The following is a 14,463-nucleotide window of genomic DNA, read 5'->3' as shown; positions in this document are numbered from 1 at the left end:
CGGATCGGGCCGCCCGGGGCCCGATCCGCGGCGCGCCCCGGCAGGCCGCCCCCGGGATCGCGCCCTTCCCCGCGGGGAGCGCGCCGCTCGCCCGCCCGCTCACCTGCTCTCGTGCCGGGCCGGCGCGGAAATGGCCGCGCGCAGGGGCGGCGCCATCGACCGCTCGGCGCTCCGGGGGCGGGGCGGCCGCGCCAGGCCTCTTGCGCAGGGGGCGTGGCCTCCCGCGGCGGCGGCGGGCGGGGCTGGGGAGACCCGGCGGGGAAGCCCTTCCTCCTCCTCCTGCCATCTGCTCCGTCGCGGCCAACACCGAATTAGACCCCGGTGCCGGGAGCGAGGAGGGAAAGAGAGCTCCGCCCCCAGGGCCGAGAGGCGCTTGATCCGGGGGCCTTAGCCCGGCGTTCGCCCTGCGCTGGAATGCAGTCGCCCGCTGCAGGGGGCCTCCTCCTCTTCCTTCGGCGCAGTGCAAGCGCCAAGCAGACACCAGTTGCAACGGGCACGCTTGTACACACCCTACCGAAGTAATCGGGACGCTATTGAAATAAATAGGATCCCGGAGAAGGATGCGCTTCTGACCCATTTCGGAAGGGCAAGAGCCCATCTATGCTGTAGGCAAAGAATTTTAGCTCAGGTACGACGAGGGCGAGGCAGTGCAGGTTTGTGAAGATTCTAGGGATTCCGTGATTTCCGACAGAACCACGCTTCCCAGGGTTTCTAGAAACGGGAAACCAAATTCGTTGAGCCAGTTGGCTTTGGCGTGGTATGCATCTCAATGTAGATGAATACTCAGATTTTTGGATTACTAATTACAAGTGTCCTATTGGAAAACAGCCATTTAATTTGCCAATTTATATAGCTATACAGCAGCCACTCAAGACTCCTCACAGGAACCGGTACAAGCAAAGTGATACTTTTTACAATTAGACACCCCGTATGTGTACAAGCAACAGCAATGGAACAACAGTACAAGGTACACGTGTGTGAGGAACTGTACTTCCACTGTGTCATAGAAAAAGATGCTTTGTGGGGAAATCACATTTAAGAAGCACTCACAGTGGCAGGAGATGGGGCAGACACGGCAATCCTCTGTATAGATTACACATTCCACACACAGTGCAAATTCTTGGGTTTTTTTCTACTGAACTTAAAACATTTAGGCAGAAACCAACTTGACAAATGCAAAGGGAGTGTCCATAACTGTTTTCAGTTAAATCAGCAGTGCAATCCTATGCATGTTTATTCTAGTCCTACTATATTCAGTGAAATGTACCCCATAAATAAGTCCATTTATGATTGTAGCTTAGATAATCAAATATCTGGACAGCTTCCCAGAGCAAATATATATATATATATGAAGGAATCCTTTTTAGGAGGCTTTCTACTGAACTCTATTTTTTGCAAGGGCGGAAGGCTTCCAATCAGGAAGCACTTACAAACATCTGAGGCAAACGCACTGATGAGCAACATCAACCCAGTGTTTTTCTCCTGTGTAAATCCTCCAGTGGATTTTTAGTGCTAATTTTGATACTTCAACACACGTCTGTCTGTGTAGCATTTAAGAATAGCAAAGACAGTCACGGCTGATTTTAAAGATAGTATCTTTACTGGACATGATCTGTGCAGACAAACATGGATCTGTTGCAGCTACAGCTTTCTGTACAAAATCCACAACTTCCCACAGGACCAGGCAGGCTAACTGGGGCCAGGTGTGGTCTCTGTTGTGTTGTTCTGTTGACTGAAATATGCAGACAGCTCTTTCAAAGCTCTGTAACGATGAGAGATAGAATTCTTCACAGACTTGGGCAATTCGGCATACCTAAGAAAGGCAGAAAGAAGGACTGAGAACAGTTGCGGCAGTCTACTAATTCTGCACCAGCTATTGTCCTGCTCTTAAACTTGCATCCCCCGTCTCAGCCTAAACCGTGAATGCAAAGTAAAGAGAAATCCTGCTGAGAAATCCTGCTGTACAGTAGTCCCCCAAAATTTGTGCGGGTTGCATTCCTAGAGCAAATTGTGAAAAACCACAAATTTTGAATGTGGTAAGCCAGAAGCCTTAGCACAGGGGGCCAGTTGAAAGGTGCCAGCGATGGGTGCGGGCTGCCAAGGCAGGCCGGGGTGGAGGTGCACAGGCAGTTCCCTGGAGCAGGGATTGTACTCTCCTGAGAGCTGCGGCTTCCAAATAGGCCAGGATAACCTAGACAAGAAGGCGAGTGGCACTTACGTTTGATCATAACCCTCCGGCTGGAAGCATGGATCCCACCCGAAGTCTCTGGGTCCCCGTGGATCAACTATATGACCCTGTGAGTCAACAGAGAAAGCCAGAGATGTTTTGCAGTGCTCAGTCAAGAACAAAGAAGCCGGGCTTTGACTGCTGAGAATGTATCAGCTACGCCTGAGAATGGCAGAGGCGGCTGGAGGGGACTGCAGGGAAGCAGGGGTGGCTGGCTGCCTTTTCCACTGATCCACTGCTGAATTTGCTCTCCTTTAGTAGCTAACTGTGCACACTCCCCCCTTCTAGGGACAGCTGCTGCTAAAAGGAGCGATGACAGGAAAAAACCCACCAGTAGCTCTTGCCTCCCATTTGCTGAGCAGCAATTCTAGCCTTTCGGAAGAAGCATCAGGATTCAGATGTAATGGAAAGCTCTGCCCACTTATGGGGAGATTAATGTGACAAGGGGCCAGGCCTGAAGTAGAATACAGCGCTTCAGAGCTGGAAGCCGCTGGGCCGACCCCTGACTGGAGGCAGGATCTTCCGCTCTTCAACAAATTACCCTACGGAATCCACAGCAAGGGATGCCATGGGAAGGACAGATCTGGAAGGGCGGGCCCCGCAGAGCAGGAAGCCCCACATTATTGCGATGACGATACTGCCTCACGTGCCGCATGGATGGAAGAATTACGGAGAAACACTTAGTGCTCCACATTCATGCTAAATGGAACTAACAGCTGCGAAACTGAAGACAAGCAGCGGAGGGAGCAGTGCAGCTCTCTGGCTAGACAGAGCCGCCTGTACGCACATGAGTCTGGCCCTTGAAGAGTCGCACGGGGTCCGCTGGGTTGCCGGTGCTGAACGCAAAGGTGCAGAGAGCATATGCAGACTTGTCTTCAAACCCAGCCAATAGCTTGTACAGACCTAAGCACAGGAAAAGGGACGTCATACAATTCCTTGTGTGGAAAGGGTTGCTCGACAAGCCCATATTCGTGGAGGAGCCAAGGAGGAAAGGCTCGGAAACTGAGCAAGCACATCACAGGCACACGAACCAAGCAATCCCTTTCGTGGGAATCCTACACTGAGCACTCGTTGACATTCAGTCCATTCCATTCCCTCTCCATCCCAGCCTACTGTTTTCTTTTTCACTGACTTTGTCTTAAAAAAATGTATGGCTAAGAAAAAAATGGGTGAATTAAGACCAAAATACATGTACAAATTAAAAAACCAGGACCTTTTCCTGCCAAACTGACACAAAATCTAAAACACACTTAGGAGTCACAAGCCTCTCTGGTATACTGCTGAAAACTGTAATTCAAAAAAAACAAAAACAAAAACGTAAGTTGAGAAACAGCCCAGGCAGTTCCTAGTGAGTCAGACCAAGCACAGATTAAGAAATAATTGGGGGCGGGGGGAAATGAGGCAGGTAACATGCAAGGTACTGGAACTCTCCACCAGGGTAAAGTTGTTGAGTTGGGGTGAAAAGCATGATAATGGGAGTATGGAGAAATACAGTCAATGTATGAGTTTGGTATGAGCCAGAACTCTGCAAAAGCGTTACTTGCTGGTAGGCGACACAGTAAAGCTTCATTAAACACTACAAAATAGGAGAGTAGGGCAGGAGAAAAAGTAAGAGCAGGTAGTACAGAAAACTGATGCCTGAATTACCTTCCGGCTTTAGCTTCTCCAGGAACCATTTTCTGAAACAAGAAACACAAATCTTATTCTTCATTGTCATACATAATAAAAGTACTCAAATACTGCTCGATGAACAGGAAAACCTAACTAATATTTAGGTTTGATCAGTGAACAGCACTGATTGAATATGCATCCAACCCGTACACAGGTTACCTTTCAGTACAACACTTCCAGGGCACTGTGGAATAAGATGACAATCCTCTGTCAGTGTCAAATGTAGAACTGGCCAATTTTCGGATCACTTTGACCCCAGACATAGTCAGATGATGCAAACTAGCCAGATACACTGCCACTCAGACTTATGCGTTCCGTCATCGGTGTACCCTTCCCTTGCACACTATGCTTCTCTTTCCCTATTCCATTTCTATCCCCCTATAGAAGAAGAGCATTCGGAGTTCAGAGAACCCCATTAAAGACACCTGATCCTTTTTCAGTTATTGCCTACCTGCAGAACACACACCTTAACTCCTACTTACATATATGGCCCAGGAAGTCCTCCAAGAGCTGTGAAACACAAGCAGGTGTCTTCTACTATAACCGGTCCCTGGATCTGTTAAGGTGAACACAGTGAGGAAAAGATCGGGGCCAAAACAGAGACAAATATTCATTTCCCTAATCTTGCCTGAGAATGTTTTAGAAACCAAAATTCAAAAAACGAACCTGCTTTGCTGCTTCCTGGCACTTCTGGATAGAGATGTCATCAGGCTCTCCTTGGTACTCCGGCACTGCGAAATGCAAATACCACGTGTTCGTCTGGGCAAGGTGCATCCAGGCACCAGGCCACATGCATGCAAGCACAGGAAGGAAACTCACAGTCTATTTTCTTTGCAACCAGTCTGTGCGGGAAGGAGTCCCCCAGGATCTGGATCACCTGCAGGAGGGAGGGGGAGAGAAGCACTCAGGCTCCGGGACAGGCCAGCGGGCCCCTGCGGAGCACAGCAGGTTGGAGGCACACCGGGCTCCGCTCCTCCCTGGAAGGAGCAACTCCCGCCAGGTCCCGCGGAGGAGGGCGCGAAGCCCCCGCCTCCTGACTGGAAGCACCTGCTTGACGCGACCGCGGGGGGGATCACGGCAACGAGCTTAGGATACTTATGCGCCGCTTCTTCCCTGCAAGGAGCCCAAGGCCGCGCCCTCCCCCCACGTTTTATGCTCACAACAACAGCCTTGCCAGGTAGGCCGGGCTGAGCATCCGTGGCTGGCCCGCGGGCGCCCAGGGAGCTTCAGGGGGAGGCCTCTCCCGCCCCGCCCCGCCCCGCCCCGCCCACCTCCTCCAGCTTCTTGGCGTTGCCGGTGACGAACACCACGCTCCTCCCGGCGGCAGCGGCGGCGGCCATCACGGTCCGGCGGCGGCGGCGGCGGCGCCTGCGCAGAGGCTCTGCCGCGCCCACGTGCCCCCAGGAGCCAATGAGAAGGCGCGCGGCCGCTGCCCCGCCTCCCCTCGGGCCATGGCGGGGCTGCGGCTGCTGCCGCGGCGCGCGCGCGACTTCGCCTCGGCCGACTACTGGGAGCGCTTCTTCCGCGCGCGGGGCGGGCGCGCCTTCGAGTGGTACGGCGCGTGGCCCGAGCTGCGGGCGCCGCTGGGGCGCTACCTGCGCCCGCGGGACGCGGTGAGCCGGGGGGGGGGCGGGCGGCGCGGCACAGCGCCCCTGCGAGGTCGGGCCGGGGCCGCTCCCCTGGCCAGACCCCTGGAGGTGAGCGGCGCCCGGCGCCCGCGCTCTCCCTGAGGCTTGTTGGGGCGCAGCTGCGGCGGGCGCGGGGGCTGCGGCTGGAGCAGGTGCGGTCCCGGGGCGGCCCCGAGCGCCTCTGCTGCTCCGCGCTCCCCGCGGGGCTCGCTCCCCGGTGGGGGCGGCTGGTCGCCCCCCAGGCCTGCCCCAGCCCCTTGGACCGTGGCGGGGAGGACGCTGCTCCGGGACGGCGGGCTGCCCGTGGGCGCAGGGTGGCCGCTGTTCTGGCGGCGCCCGGGCGGGCGGGCCCCGTAGCCGCCACTGCAGCGGTCTCGGCGCTGAGGTCGGGGGGCTTCCTTCTGTCCACGGTTGAAGACGCCCTCGTTTGGCCAGGCTTTCCCAGTGCTGCTTCCCGTTATTTTCACCAAGAAGCGATTTTTATCATTGTTCTGTGTTTTATCATGGTCTCCTAACATAAACTGCATCGGGAGTTGTTTTTCATCTTTGCTAATAAAAGCAAGAAGGAGGAGGGGGCGGCAGAGGTCGAGGTGGCTGGACGGAGTCACTGGGGTGGTGGATCTGGGCTTGAGTGGACTCCGGGGATGGCGGAGGACAGGAGGGCCTGGAGGAGTGTTGCCCATGGGGTCGCGATGGGTCGGACACAACTTCGTGACTAGCAATGACAACAAGCAACAATAAAAGTGGTATAGATAGCTCTCGAAATAAAATAATTAAAAGTAACCCTGTAATAACTACTCAGAAGTAGCCCTCATGGAGGTCAGTGAGAATGATAGTTAAGTAAACCTGGTCTAGGCCAGTTTTTGTGAGCAGCCTTTTTGCACTAGGAAGCTTTGCCATCACTATTTGTTGTTCGAAGTCTGAAATGCAGTAATCGGCTCCACCGCTTTTTCGCCACTGCACTGCCTGTGTAGTCCAGGCACGAGAGAGACGCCCGGCCCCCTGCCCCCAACTCCCCTTAACAGCTTGCAGATTAAAAATGTGGCTTTTACATGGGCCAGGTGAAATGAGAAGTTAAGGTGCCTGAAGTTCACATCCCCATCTCGCCACCCTTCCATGAATTAAAATGAGGTGTGATCCTTCCTTGTTAGTGGTTTGTTTCAGCCTTCATATAGAAGAACTTCCGGTGGGTCGAGTACCAGCTGCTACAAATCTACTTTGAGGGTGCTTCATTTTGGAGGGCAGACGATGTAGCAACAGCAGTCCTGGTCCGCTCCCCTTCCCATGCTCCATCTTCCGAGCAGTGGCTGGAGCCTTTTGCCCAAATCCTCTGGGAGCATCAGTGTTATGCAGCCGCTCCGGTTTGCTCACCGCGTGTGTGACGTTCCTTCTGTGCTTTCCTGCTAGATCCTTGTTGTTGGCTGTGGCAACTCGGAGCTGAGTGAGCAGCTCTATGATGAGGGGTATCAAGACATCACCAACGTGGACATTAGTGAGGTGGCTGTCAAGCAGATGCAGGAACGCAGTGCGCGCCTGAGGCCCAAGATGGTTTACGTGGTCATGGATGTGCTGCGGATGGAGTTCCCCGATGGGCGCTTCCAGGTGGTGCTGGACAAAGGCACTCTAGACGCCCTCCTGACTGAAGGGGAAGAGACCGCTTTGAGACGGGCAGAAGCAATGTTCGCCGAAATTGGCCGTGTCCTGCAGTTTGGGGGTCGCTACCTATGTGTCTCCTTGGCCCAAGCGCATGTATTGAAGGCCGCTGTGGACTATTTCTCCCAGGAAGGCTGGATGGTTCGAATACACCAAGTCTTTGGCAACGAAGCAGGCCCTTCAGAGGGAGAATTTGCCCTGCCCGTCTTTGTCTATGTCATGACAAAGATCAGGCAAGTTTCAGGCTCAGCTTCTTGCATCCTGGAGCTGTGTGCTGAAGCGCAGGACAAGCCTGTCCGGTTCAAGAGCGCCGAGCAGCTAATTGAGGCCGTGCAAGAGAGGCAGCAGTACTCTCTGTTTCGGAGTCAGCTCAGCAAGAACCCCGGTGCAGGGAGCGTCTCTCTGGATCTCTGCAGCAAGGACTCTGGCCGCGCACGCTACACTGTGCACGTAGTGCATCACCTCGCTGTGAAAGTGTCTCGTGACAACCAGTTTGCCGTCTTCATCAGTGAGTTTGTATTCTTCTTGACTGAGCCAACTCGCAAATTAAATCCAAATAGCAGAAGAGTGTCTCAACATGGCTAGTAATATCTCGGAAGCAGAGACTTCTTCAAATGTACAGCAAAGCGATATATTACTGGGCAGCAAAAGGTTATCTGCCCAGCCGTTGCTTTTGCTGAATGGGCAAGTAACGGCTCCTGAATTGTGGCTCTGGGTTTTCCCCTCTCCACAGTATCCATTCACCCTCTTTCCTCCAAAAGAGAGTAGAACAATCGTCACAGACAGAGTGGGACCGGTGTGGGGGGAAGCCCTGAAAAAAATAAATGAGAACAGGCTGCATTTTTACAAATGAATCCATTCCCCTTGCTCTCCTCAACCACTGGGTGGAGAGGAACCATCACAGTTTTATAGTCCTTTGCTTTTACAAGTTATGTTTCTGAATTCTTCTGCTTCTCTTGTAAGGAGGGGGGGTGCTTTTGTTCCTTATTCCATGTAAGCAGAGAACCCCAAAGGGGCGGTGTGAAATTTATTCATTTAACATCCCAAGATTAGAAGTAAGAGTGGTAATCTGTGTCCTAGTCCAGCTGAGGATTTTGGTGCTGGCTGACATTTTTACCAGGCAAGGGCGGCTGCTTCCCCACAGTCCATGTTTGCGGTGTTGCTTCTTCCCAGTTCCACAGGGCAGAGAAACGGAATGGCTCTTTGGGACAGAGGAGGGGCGGAAGCAGCTGGCAGCAAGTGCCGGGTTCTGGCGCCTGGCGACGGTGGCCTTGCACAGAGACCAGCACTACGAGGGAATGGGAGCCATCCAGGCGGAGCTCTCGGAAAAGGTGATGGAGCTGGCCCCACCTGGCCTTCCAGCCCAGCAGCAGGTAGGCGACCTTGCTAGGTATCCTTGCTGTGCCCTTTAGAACAGAACATAATCGCTCTTCTGCATTCCAAAAATGCATCTTCTGCTCTTTTTCAAGATAGGATCAGGGTCCAGTCAGAGAGTTTGTGCTGTAAAAAGCATATTTTTGCTTGTTTGCATGATTCTGTTTCAAAGCCATGAGCTTAAGAGATTCTCATCCCCGCCAGTTGCAGAAAATATGCCCATTAAGGCATGTAGGTTTGCACTAAATGTGTTCACAGGGTGGGAAATGGCATGGGGGTCCCCAGCCACTGCTATTAGGTGGGCCGAGGATTGCAGCCTCGAGCTTGGCTCCCTGAGGCAGCACAAGACTGTTAGAGCGGCAGCATTGCCAGAAGCCCTCTTGAGTTCCAGCCCGTGGTTGGTCTGCCACCGTGCATGGATGGGCCTTTAAAGCGAGAGGCACTAAATGTACTTGAGTGAGGCCAGATGGATATTGCCTCCTGTTTGCATGAGGGGTGGTGATCTGCCCACACAGGTTCAGTGCCTGCCATCTTGCCTTAGCATGGCCGGAAAAAACACAGTAACCCAGGACCCTGGTTTGAGTGGCCAGCATAGATGTTGGGGGAGATGGGCTCCCTTGCTAGGAGGCAGCTGCCTGTGTCGACGCTGAATTCTGCGCGTTTTGCCGGTGCTGCCCGTGGGGTGGCAGCAGCTTCAAGGTGCCTTCCCCGGCAGGTGCCCTTTCTGTCCGTGGGCGGAGACATCGGAATCCGCACTATCCAGCACCGTGATACGAGTCCCTTTAGCGGGGAGTATGTGATCGAGGATGTGAAAGGAGAGGACACCCGCTATTTCCGCCGCCTCATCTTCCTCAGCAACAGGAATGTGGTCCAGTCGGAAGCAAGGCTTTCCTCCAAGGCGTCCCACAACAGTGAAACAAGAGGTGTGCCAGAGACGAAACACGGGGGGTGAGCTCACAGGCCGAGAGAGAGCGGTGCTCGGCCAGGCCACTGCGGGCACTACCCTGCGGAATGGGGGCGGCCGGCAGCGCAAGGAGCGGACGGGCGGCGAGTGTGGGCACTGTGGGGCTTGCGCTCCTTCTGTCTTTCTAGGACCTGCAGAGGGGTCTCCACACGCCCCCCCCCCCCCGTTTGCTTCTCTGGGCCTCAGTCGCCCCTCCAACCCCCCTTGCTCAGTACGGGCTAGAAGGGGGTTGTTGCCCCAGCGATCAGAGCTTGCGTTCATGGGAAGCCATTTCTTCAGGGCCCCTGGAGCAACTTGATGCTGATGCCGAGTGTGAACTCCGGGGGGGGGCGGGGGGCAACCGGCTGCTGCGTTGTCGGGTGTCCCCCACGCTCCGTTCTCATACTCCTTCCTCCGCTTCTCGTGCATGGTAGTCCATTTGCCTCTCTAAGCAGCTGTCACTTAATGCCGGACAGGGAACAAGAAGCACAAGAAGAAGAAGAAAGGCGCCGCCACCGATCGTGCCCCCCCAACCGCCGCGCCGGGCAGCCAGTCCGTTGACACAAGCTACCTGTGCTGCGCCCACCACAGAGCCATGGTGGCAGGCCTGTGCCTGCTGGAAGGTCCCGCGTGCCTCCCCGGTGGGTAGCGAGAGCAAGCTGCTCCGGGCTGCCTGGCGCCTGCCTGCAGGGGCGTGTGGGAGGGGCCCGGGAGCCTGTCGTGCTCTGGGCCGTGGGAGGGCCTGAGCAGAGGCCCGCAGGCACCCTGGTGCTGGCACACGAGGCCAGAAATCGGCGCCTCTGCGCAACGTTTCCCATCCCTGCCGTGGGTGCTGGAGCTCACACCCTGTGGGACCGTAGAGATGTCTGAAGCGTGGGGCGGGGCGTGTTTTCCTCCGGCCGTCCGCTTGCGGAGATCGGCAGCTGTGAGTGAGGCGGGGAGCTGCTTGCCTTGGGGGCAAAAGGCTGTGCGGTGCAATAGGTAGCAGCCCGTGTTCCCTTTCTGTGCCGCCTCTTCCAGGGAGGCTGTTCAGAACAGGAGCTGTGTGGATCCCGTGGCTGCTCCATCCCAAGGCTGCGCTTGCGTTTCCTAGGAGGCGTCTGCTTGGAGCATGCTCCGAGCCAGGCTGCTAAGCTCTTGAAAGCCAGTGCCGTCCCGGGTTTGTGGCTACGATGCCAGCCTGTGGATGGTGCGCCGGTGACAGCCGTCCTCCTGGGGGAGTGTGGTTTCTGGGGGGATTTTCCTCGGGGGTGAGGCAGGGCAAAGGAAGGGCATGTGTGCTGGCCCTGGGAACCAAGGCGGGGTGGCAGCGTGTCGAGCAGTCCACGCTGCCTTTTCCTGCCTAGCTGTGGCCTCCCCAGGGTGGGAAACGCGTGGGTCGGGTGTGTCCCCAGCACACTTGGCCATTTGTCATGCGGCCCCAAGAGGTCTGCAGGGATGCGGCGTTTTTGGGCGCACTGAGAAGGGTGACTGGCAGGGCCCGTCTGGCGCTCCCTAGGGGCGGGGAAGGCGCGTCTTTCCACGGCTGGGTGTCGAGTCCTTACTGCTTGTGTGCTGATTGCAGCGGCCCCGATCCGTGTGCTGGTGATCGGCCTGGGTGGCGGCAGCCTGCCCCTCTTCCTGCACGACTACCTCCCGCAGTGCCGCGTCGACGTGGTGGAGCTCGATCCCGCCATGCTGGAAGTGGCTCGGCGCTGGTTTGGCTTTCTGCCAGAAGACAGGCTCCGCGTTCACATCGCGGACGGGCTGGCTTATGTGGCCAACCTTGCGGCCGAAGGTAATGACCCCTCGGCCCGTCCTTGGGGGTAAGCGCACTCGTGGGCGTTCCAAAGCACTCGGGCGCCCGAGCCTTAGAGTGCCATTCGAACTCGTGTCTTCCGAGTGATTCCGTGGAGTCCCAGCACCTCCGCTTTCTCCCATGCATCCCCACTCCTTTTTTTTATTTGCTTGGCACAATGGAAGGAAGAATAGAGCAAGTGAAAATGGAGCAAGGGGAAGTCTCTCATATAAATTAAATTAAATTAAAATGTTTTAATAAATAATAAATACATAAATATAAAGCTCTGACCTGTAATGCCGTGAAACCGCTGCAGAAACTGGTTTTTGTAGGCAGTACCAGAGCATCCAGCTGTTGCTGTTTCAGATTGTGTCAGAATGCCGTTTCAAGTAGGAGGCCTTGAGACCCACTTTTGAAAACCTGTTGGTGTGTTTCCAGCTTGTGGGGAAAGTATAAAAAGAAGCCCCGGTGTTTGTTAGCATATTTCAGCTTAACGAGATCCGTGCCTGCAAGCCACAGCAATAGCCACTACCTTGTGTAGCTTAAAAAAGGAAGGTGTCTGTCGAGGACTGTCCGCCACACTTTCCAGAAGGCCCTGGTCGTTCAGAGGTGGCCTACCTTTGAAATAGCCACTCAGAACAAGAGAAATGGGTCAGATGCGGCATTCCCTGTTTGCGAGTGGAATTCTGCCCATGCTTGGAAAGAGCATGTCGGACCGGTTGGACACGTGTGCTGATCCAGCAGGTACATCCTGACATCCTCAAGACTGGAATGATTGTTGTGAACCTGTTTTAGACCACAGCTTGTCAGTAGATAGGGTCGTATGGGGAGTAAATTAAGGTGAGGAGGTTGGAAATGCTACTTCGTTCATGATTTTTGTGGGCTCTCAGCTAGACTCCAAATCCAGAAAGAAAAATACGCTGGGAAAGGGGATGGGGGAGATGGAGAAAGGCTCGGCAAAAGGGAGGTAGGGTGGGTGGAGCAGAACTCCGTCCCACAGCGCCTCGCCACGATGCGTTGCCCAGGTGCTCTTCTTCTAGGCTGGGACACCTGCCATTGCAAGCAGATGGTCGGGAGGGCTTGGAAACGGGTCCCAGGCAGGTGGGAAGGGATGAGCTCCATTCCTCCATTAAGATTCCCTGTTTTGGGAGTGAACGGGCCAGACGTGAACTGCGCATCCCTGTCCTGGCAAGCTAGTCTGGCAGCTAGGGTTCCTTCCCTTAAGAAACCGACTTGGCGCTGCCTGCCACTGGAGGGCGTTTTCTGTCGGAGACTCATTTCCCGTTGCCTGCAAAGTGAATATAGTCATCTTGGTTTTAAAACCTGCGAAACTCTGAGTTGAGGATTGTGCTCGGTTTGATGGGGCAACTTTTTGCAGTTCAGCAGGCTGTGCTAGTAATTGCAGGCAGATGGTTCGCTCAAGGGGAAAATGGGGCGTTGGTCCTAGGTGGGAAAGGCTAGATAGCAGGAGGAGGAAAGATGACCAGCCGTCCATCTGTAGGATCTGCTTTTGCTTCCTCAAGCCCCGCCTGCCAGTGAGTCGCTGCTGTGGCCACGGGAGGAATGGTACTGGCGAGGGAAGAGCTGCAGTGGATCCGTTCCTCTTTAGGACCAGCCCTACCGGGCAGAAAGTGTGAAGTGACTTGCTTGGGCCTTGGGGTGGATGCTGGTTCTTTCCAAACACCTGGCCGCAATTTGCTGCCTCTGTGTGGGATGGGATGCGAAGCAGAAGTGTGGCTAGCACGGACTTGGATACGGCACACGTGGGGCGGGGAGGCCACACTGCCCTCGGACCCCTTACACAGCCCCACTGCCTCATCCATTTTGGTGGTGCTCACAGAACACGTTCCTGTTTTTCCTCTCCATTTTCCCAGGCTCCTCCTCTTACGATGCCGTCATGTTTGATGTGGATAGCAAGGATTCTGCCTTGGGAATGAGCTGCCCGCCCCCCGCCTTTGTGGAGAAGGCCTTCCTGCAGAAAGTGAAGTCCCTCCTGAAACCGGACGGTGAGGGCCACTGCTGGATGTGCCTGCGCACTTTTGGACAAGCACCTGCCCTCACCGGGGCTCCGTCTCCTCGCTCGCCGGCTTGTGTGATTTGGGGTGGTCTGATGTAAATGACTGCAGGCATACAAGCGTGCTTGGAGCTGCAAAAGCAGCTTGTTTCCTAGCCCGTGTGATCTAGGAAATGGGCAGGGAAGGGCAGGAGTAATTTTTGCAAAGGATTCTCGAGATTGCAGAGGGTCATGGAGGGGCTCTCGGTGGCGGAGGATGGCCTGTGATGTAACCTCACTGACTTTGCTCTCTGCAGGCATTTTTATTCTTAATTTGGTGTGTCGGGATCCCCAGCTTCGAGAGGCTGTCCTGGGTAGCCTTAAGGAGACGTTCCCTTTGCTCTACATCCGAAGGATTGAAGGTGAAGTCAATGAGATCCTTTTCTGCCAGCAACAGACCCAAACCAAGCTGCTTCCTGTGGAACTGCGGCAGAGAGCTCAAGTTTTGGAGAAGGCGCTACGTCAACCCGGCCAAGCTTGGGATAGCACTTACATCCTAGCAGATCTGTTGGAGGCAGTGAAACTGGTATGAGAAAGGAATTCTCCCTTTCCACAGATTATCCCACCTTGTGGAGAGGAGAGAAGCAGCAACAGCCCTTTGCGGTCAGAAGAGAGGGCTCTGCACCTCCTGCACAGTCACGCCTCTTGCACTGCGAAGTGATGGGCCTTTTCTTCGAAGAGTTGGCTAGAAAATGCCTCGATGGTCCCTGTTCAAGACACCTTTCACACGGGAGACTGAGGTGCTGAGGGGGGGCTGGCAGTGAAGGGTGCTCAGAAGTAGCTCCTGGCTCTGTGCTTGCCTGGAAATCGCTGTGACCGTACGGTCCCTGCCATTCAGTGCCGTCCCGCACTAGTCGCCAGCAAAGAAGGCCCCCATGCTTTAAATAAAGGAGTTTCCCGATTGGTATTGAGCGCTACCCGGTGAGAAAGCGTCCTACGGGCACTTAGGGTTTTTCTTAACGCCCAGACATACGCAAGGTGGACCATGGTACTTCTAAAATTGGAGCACTGACTTACGGGGTAGGCCATAATTCATAGGAAGTTCATAGAAAGAGATCCCAGTATTGAGCCAGCTCCGAAAGGTGCTAATAGCGGGCTGTGTGTCTACAAAGAGGCTTGAATTTTATCAGAAGTAGG

The 14,463-nt window shown here is 54.9% G+C and overlaps 3 protein-coding genes across 6 annotated transcripts in view; 1 reads left to right on the top strand and 2 right to left on the bottom strand.

Annotated features, from left to right (window-relative positions):
* The window catches only part of VAMP4 (vesicle associated membrane protein 4), a 20,011-nt gene extending 19,853 nt beyond the window's left edge, over positions 1-158 (bottom strand). The window contains exon 1 of the mRNA XM_044439278.1: positions 104-158. The gene's annotated coding sequence lies outside the window, so the exon portion shown is untranslated. The remainder of the gene's footprint in view (positions 1-103) is intronic.
* Positions 159-1,578: 1,420 nt separating this feature from the next.
* On the bottom strand, positions 1,579-5,270 carry ITPA (inosine triphosphatase). The gene is made up of 8 exons (XM_044439316.1): positions 5,170-5,270; positions 4,718-4,775; positions 4,565-4,629; positions 4,381-4,454; positions 3,875-3,906; positions 3,015-3,130; positions 2,219-2,295; positions 1,579-1,813 (listed from the first exon to the last, which is right to left on the bottom strand). The coding sequence occupies exons 1-8, from the start codon at positions 5,236-5,238 to the stop codon at positions 1,690-1,692; spliced, it is 615 nt and encodes a 204-aa protein (XP_044295251.1). The 5' UTR covers positions 5,239-5,270; the 3' UTR covers positions 1,579-1,689.
* Positions 5,271-5,427: 157 nt separating this feature from the next.
* On the top strand, positions 5,428-14,233 carry METTL13 (methyltransferase 13, eEF1A lysine and N-terminal methyltransferase). Of its 4 annotated transcripts, none has more exons than XM_044439296.1 (9): positions 5,428-5,450; positions 6,934-7,687; positions 8,353-8,552; positions 9,269-9,476; positions 9,973-10,137; positions 11,061-11,273; positions 13,148-13,279; positions 13,584-13,688; positions 13,883-14,233. In XM_044439296.1, exons 2-9 carry the CDS (start codon positions 7,039-7,041, stop codon positions 14,071-14,073), a joined length of 1,863 nt encoding a protein of 620 aa, XP_044295231.1. In that variant the 5' UTR covers positions 5,428-5,450; positions 6,934-7,038; the 3' UTR covers positions 14,074-14,233. The 4 variants fall into 4 exon arrangements, 3 of the variants coding, with proteins under 3 accessions (XP_044295231.1, XP_044295229.1, XP_044295230.1); XM_044439294.1 differs by having other exon boundaries at positions 5,438-5,511; XR_006415596.1 differs by lacking the exon at positions 13,883-14,233 and having other exon boundaries at positions 5,438-5,511; positions 11,061-11,301; positions 13,584-13,681.
* Positions 14,234-14,463: the final 230 nt, after the last annotated feature.

The sequence above is a fragment of the Varanus komodoensis genome, unplaced genomic scaffold (assembly GCF_004798865.1).
Source record: "Varanus komodoensis strain SLA01 unplaced genomic scaffold, ASM479886v1 scaffold34_1, whole genome shotgun sequence".
Taxonomy (NCBI): domain Eukaryota; kingdom Metazoa; phylum Chordata; class Lepidosauria; order Squamata; family Varanidae; genus Varanus; species Varanus komodoensis.
This window is presented reverse-complemented; position numbering and strand designations above follow the sequence as displayed.

Coding starts and splice junctions, on each gene's coding strand:
- METTL13 (XM_044439296.1), top strand. CDS start 7,039: ATGCAGGAACGCAGTGCGCGCCTGAGGCCCAAGATGGTTTACGTGGTC. Junction 8,553..9,268: donor GCCTTCCAGCCCAGCAGCAG/GTAGGCGACCTT, acceptor CTTCCCCGGCAG/GTGCCCTTTCTGTCCGTGGG. Junction 13,280..13,583: donor GTCCCTCCTGAAACCGGACG/GTGAGGGCCACT, acceptor TGCTCTCTGCAG/GCATTTTTATTCTTAATTTG.
- ITPA (XM_044439316.1), bottom strand. CDS start 5,238: ATGGCCGCCGCCGCTGCCGCCGGGAGGAGCGTGGTGTTCGTCACCGGC. Junction 4,455..4,564: donor GCCAGGAAGCAGCAAAGCAG/GTTCGTTTTTTG, acceptor TCACCTTAACAG/ATCCAGGGACCGGTTATAGT. Junction 3,131..3,874: donor GGAGAAGCTAAAGCCGGAAG/GTAATTCAGGCA, acceptor TCCTGTGCTTAG/GTCTGTACAAGCTATTGGCT.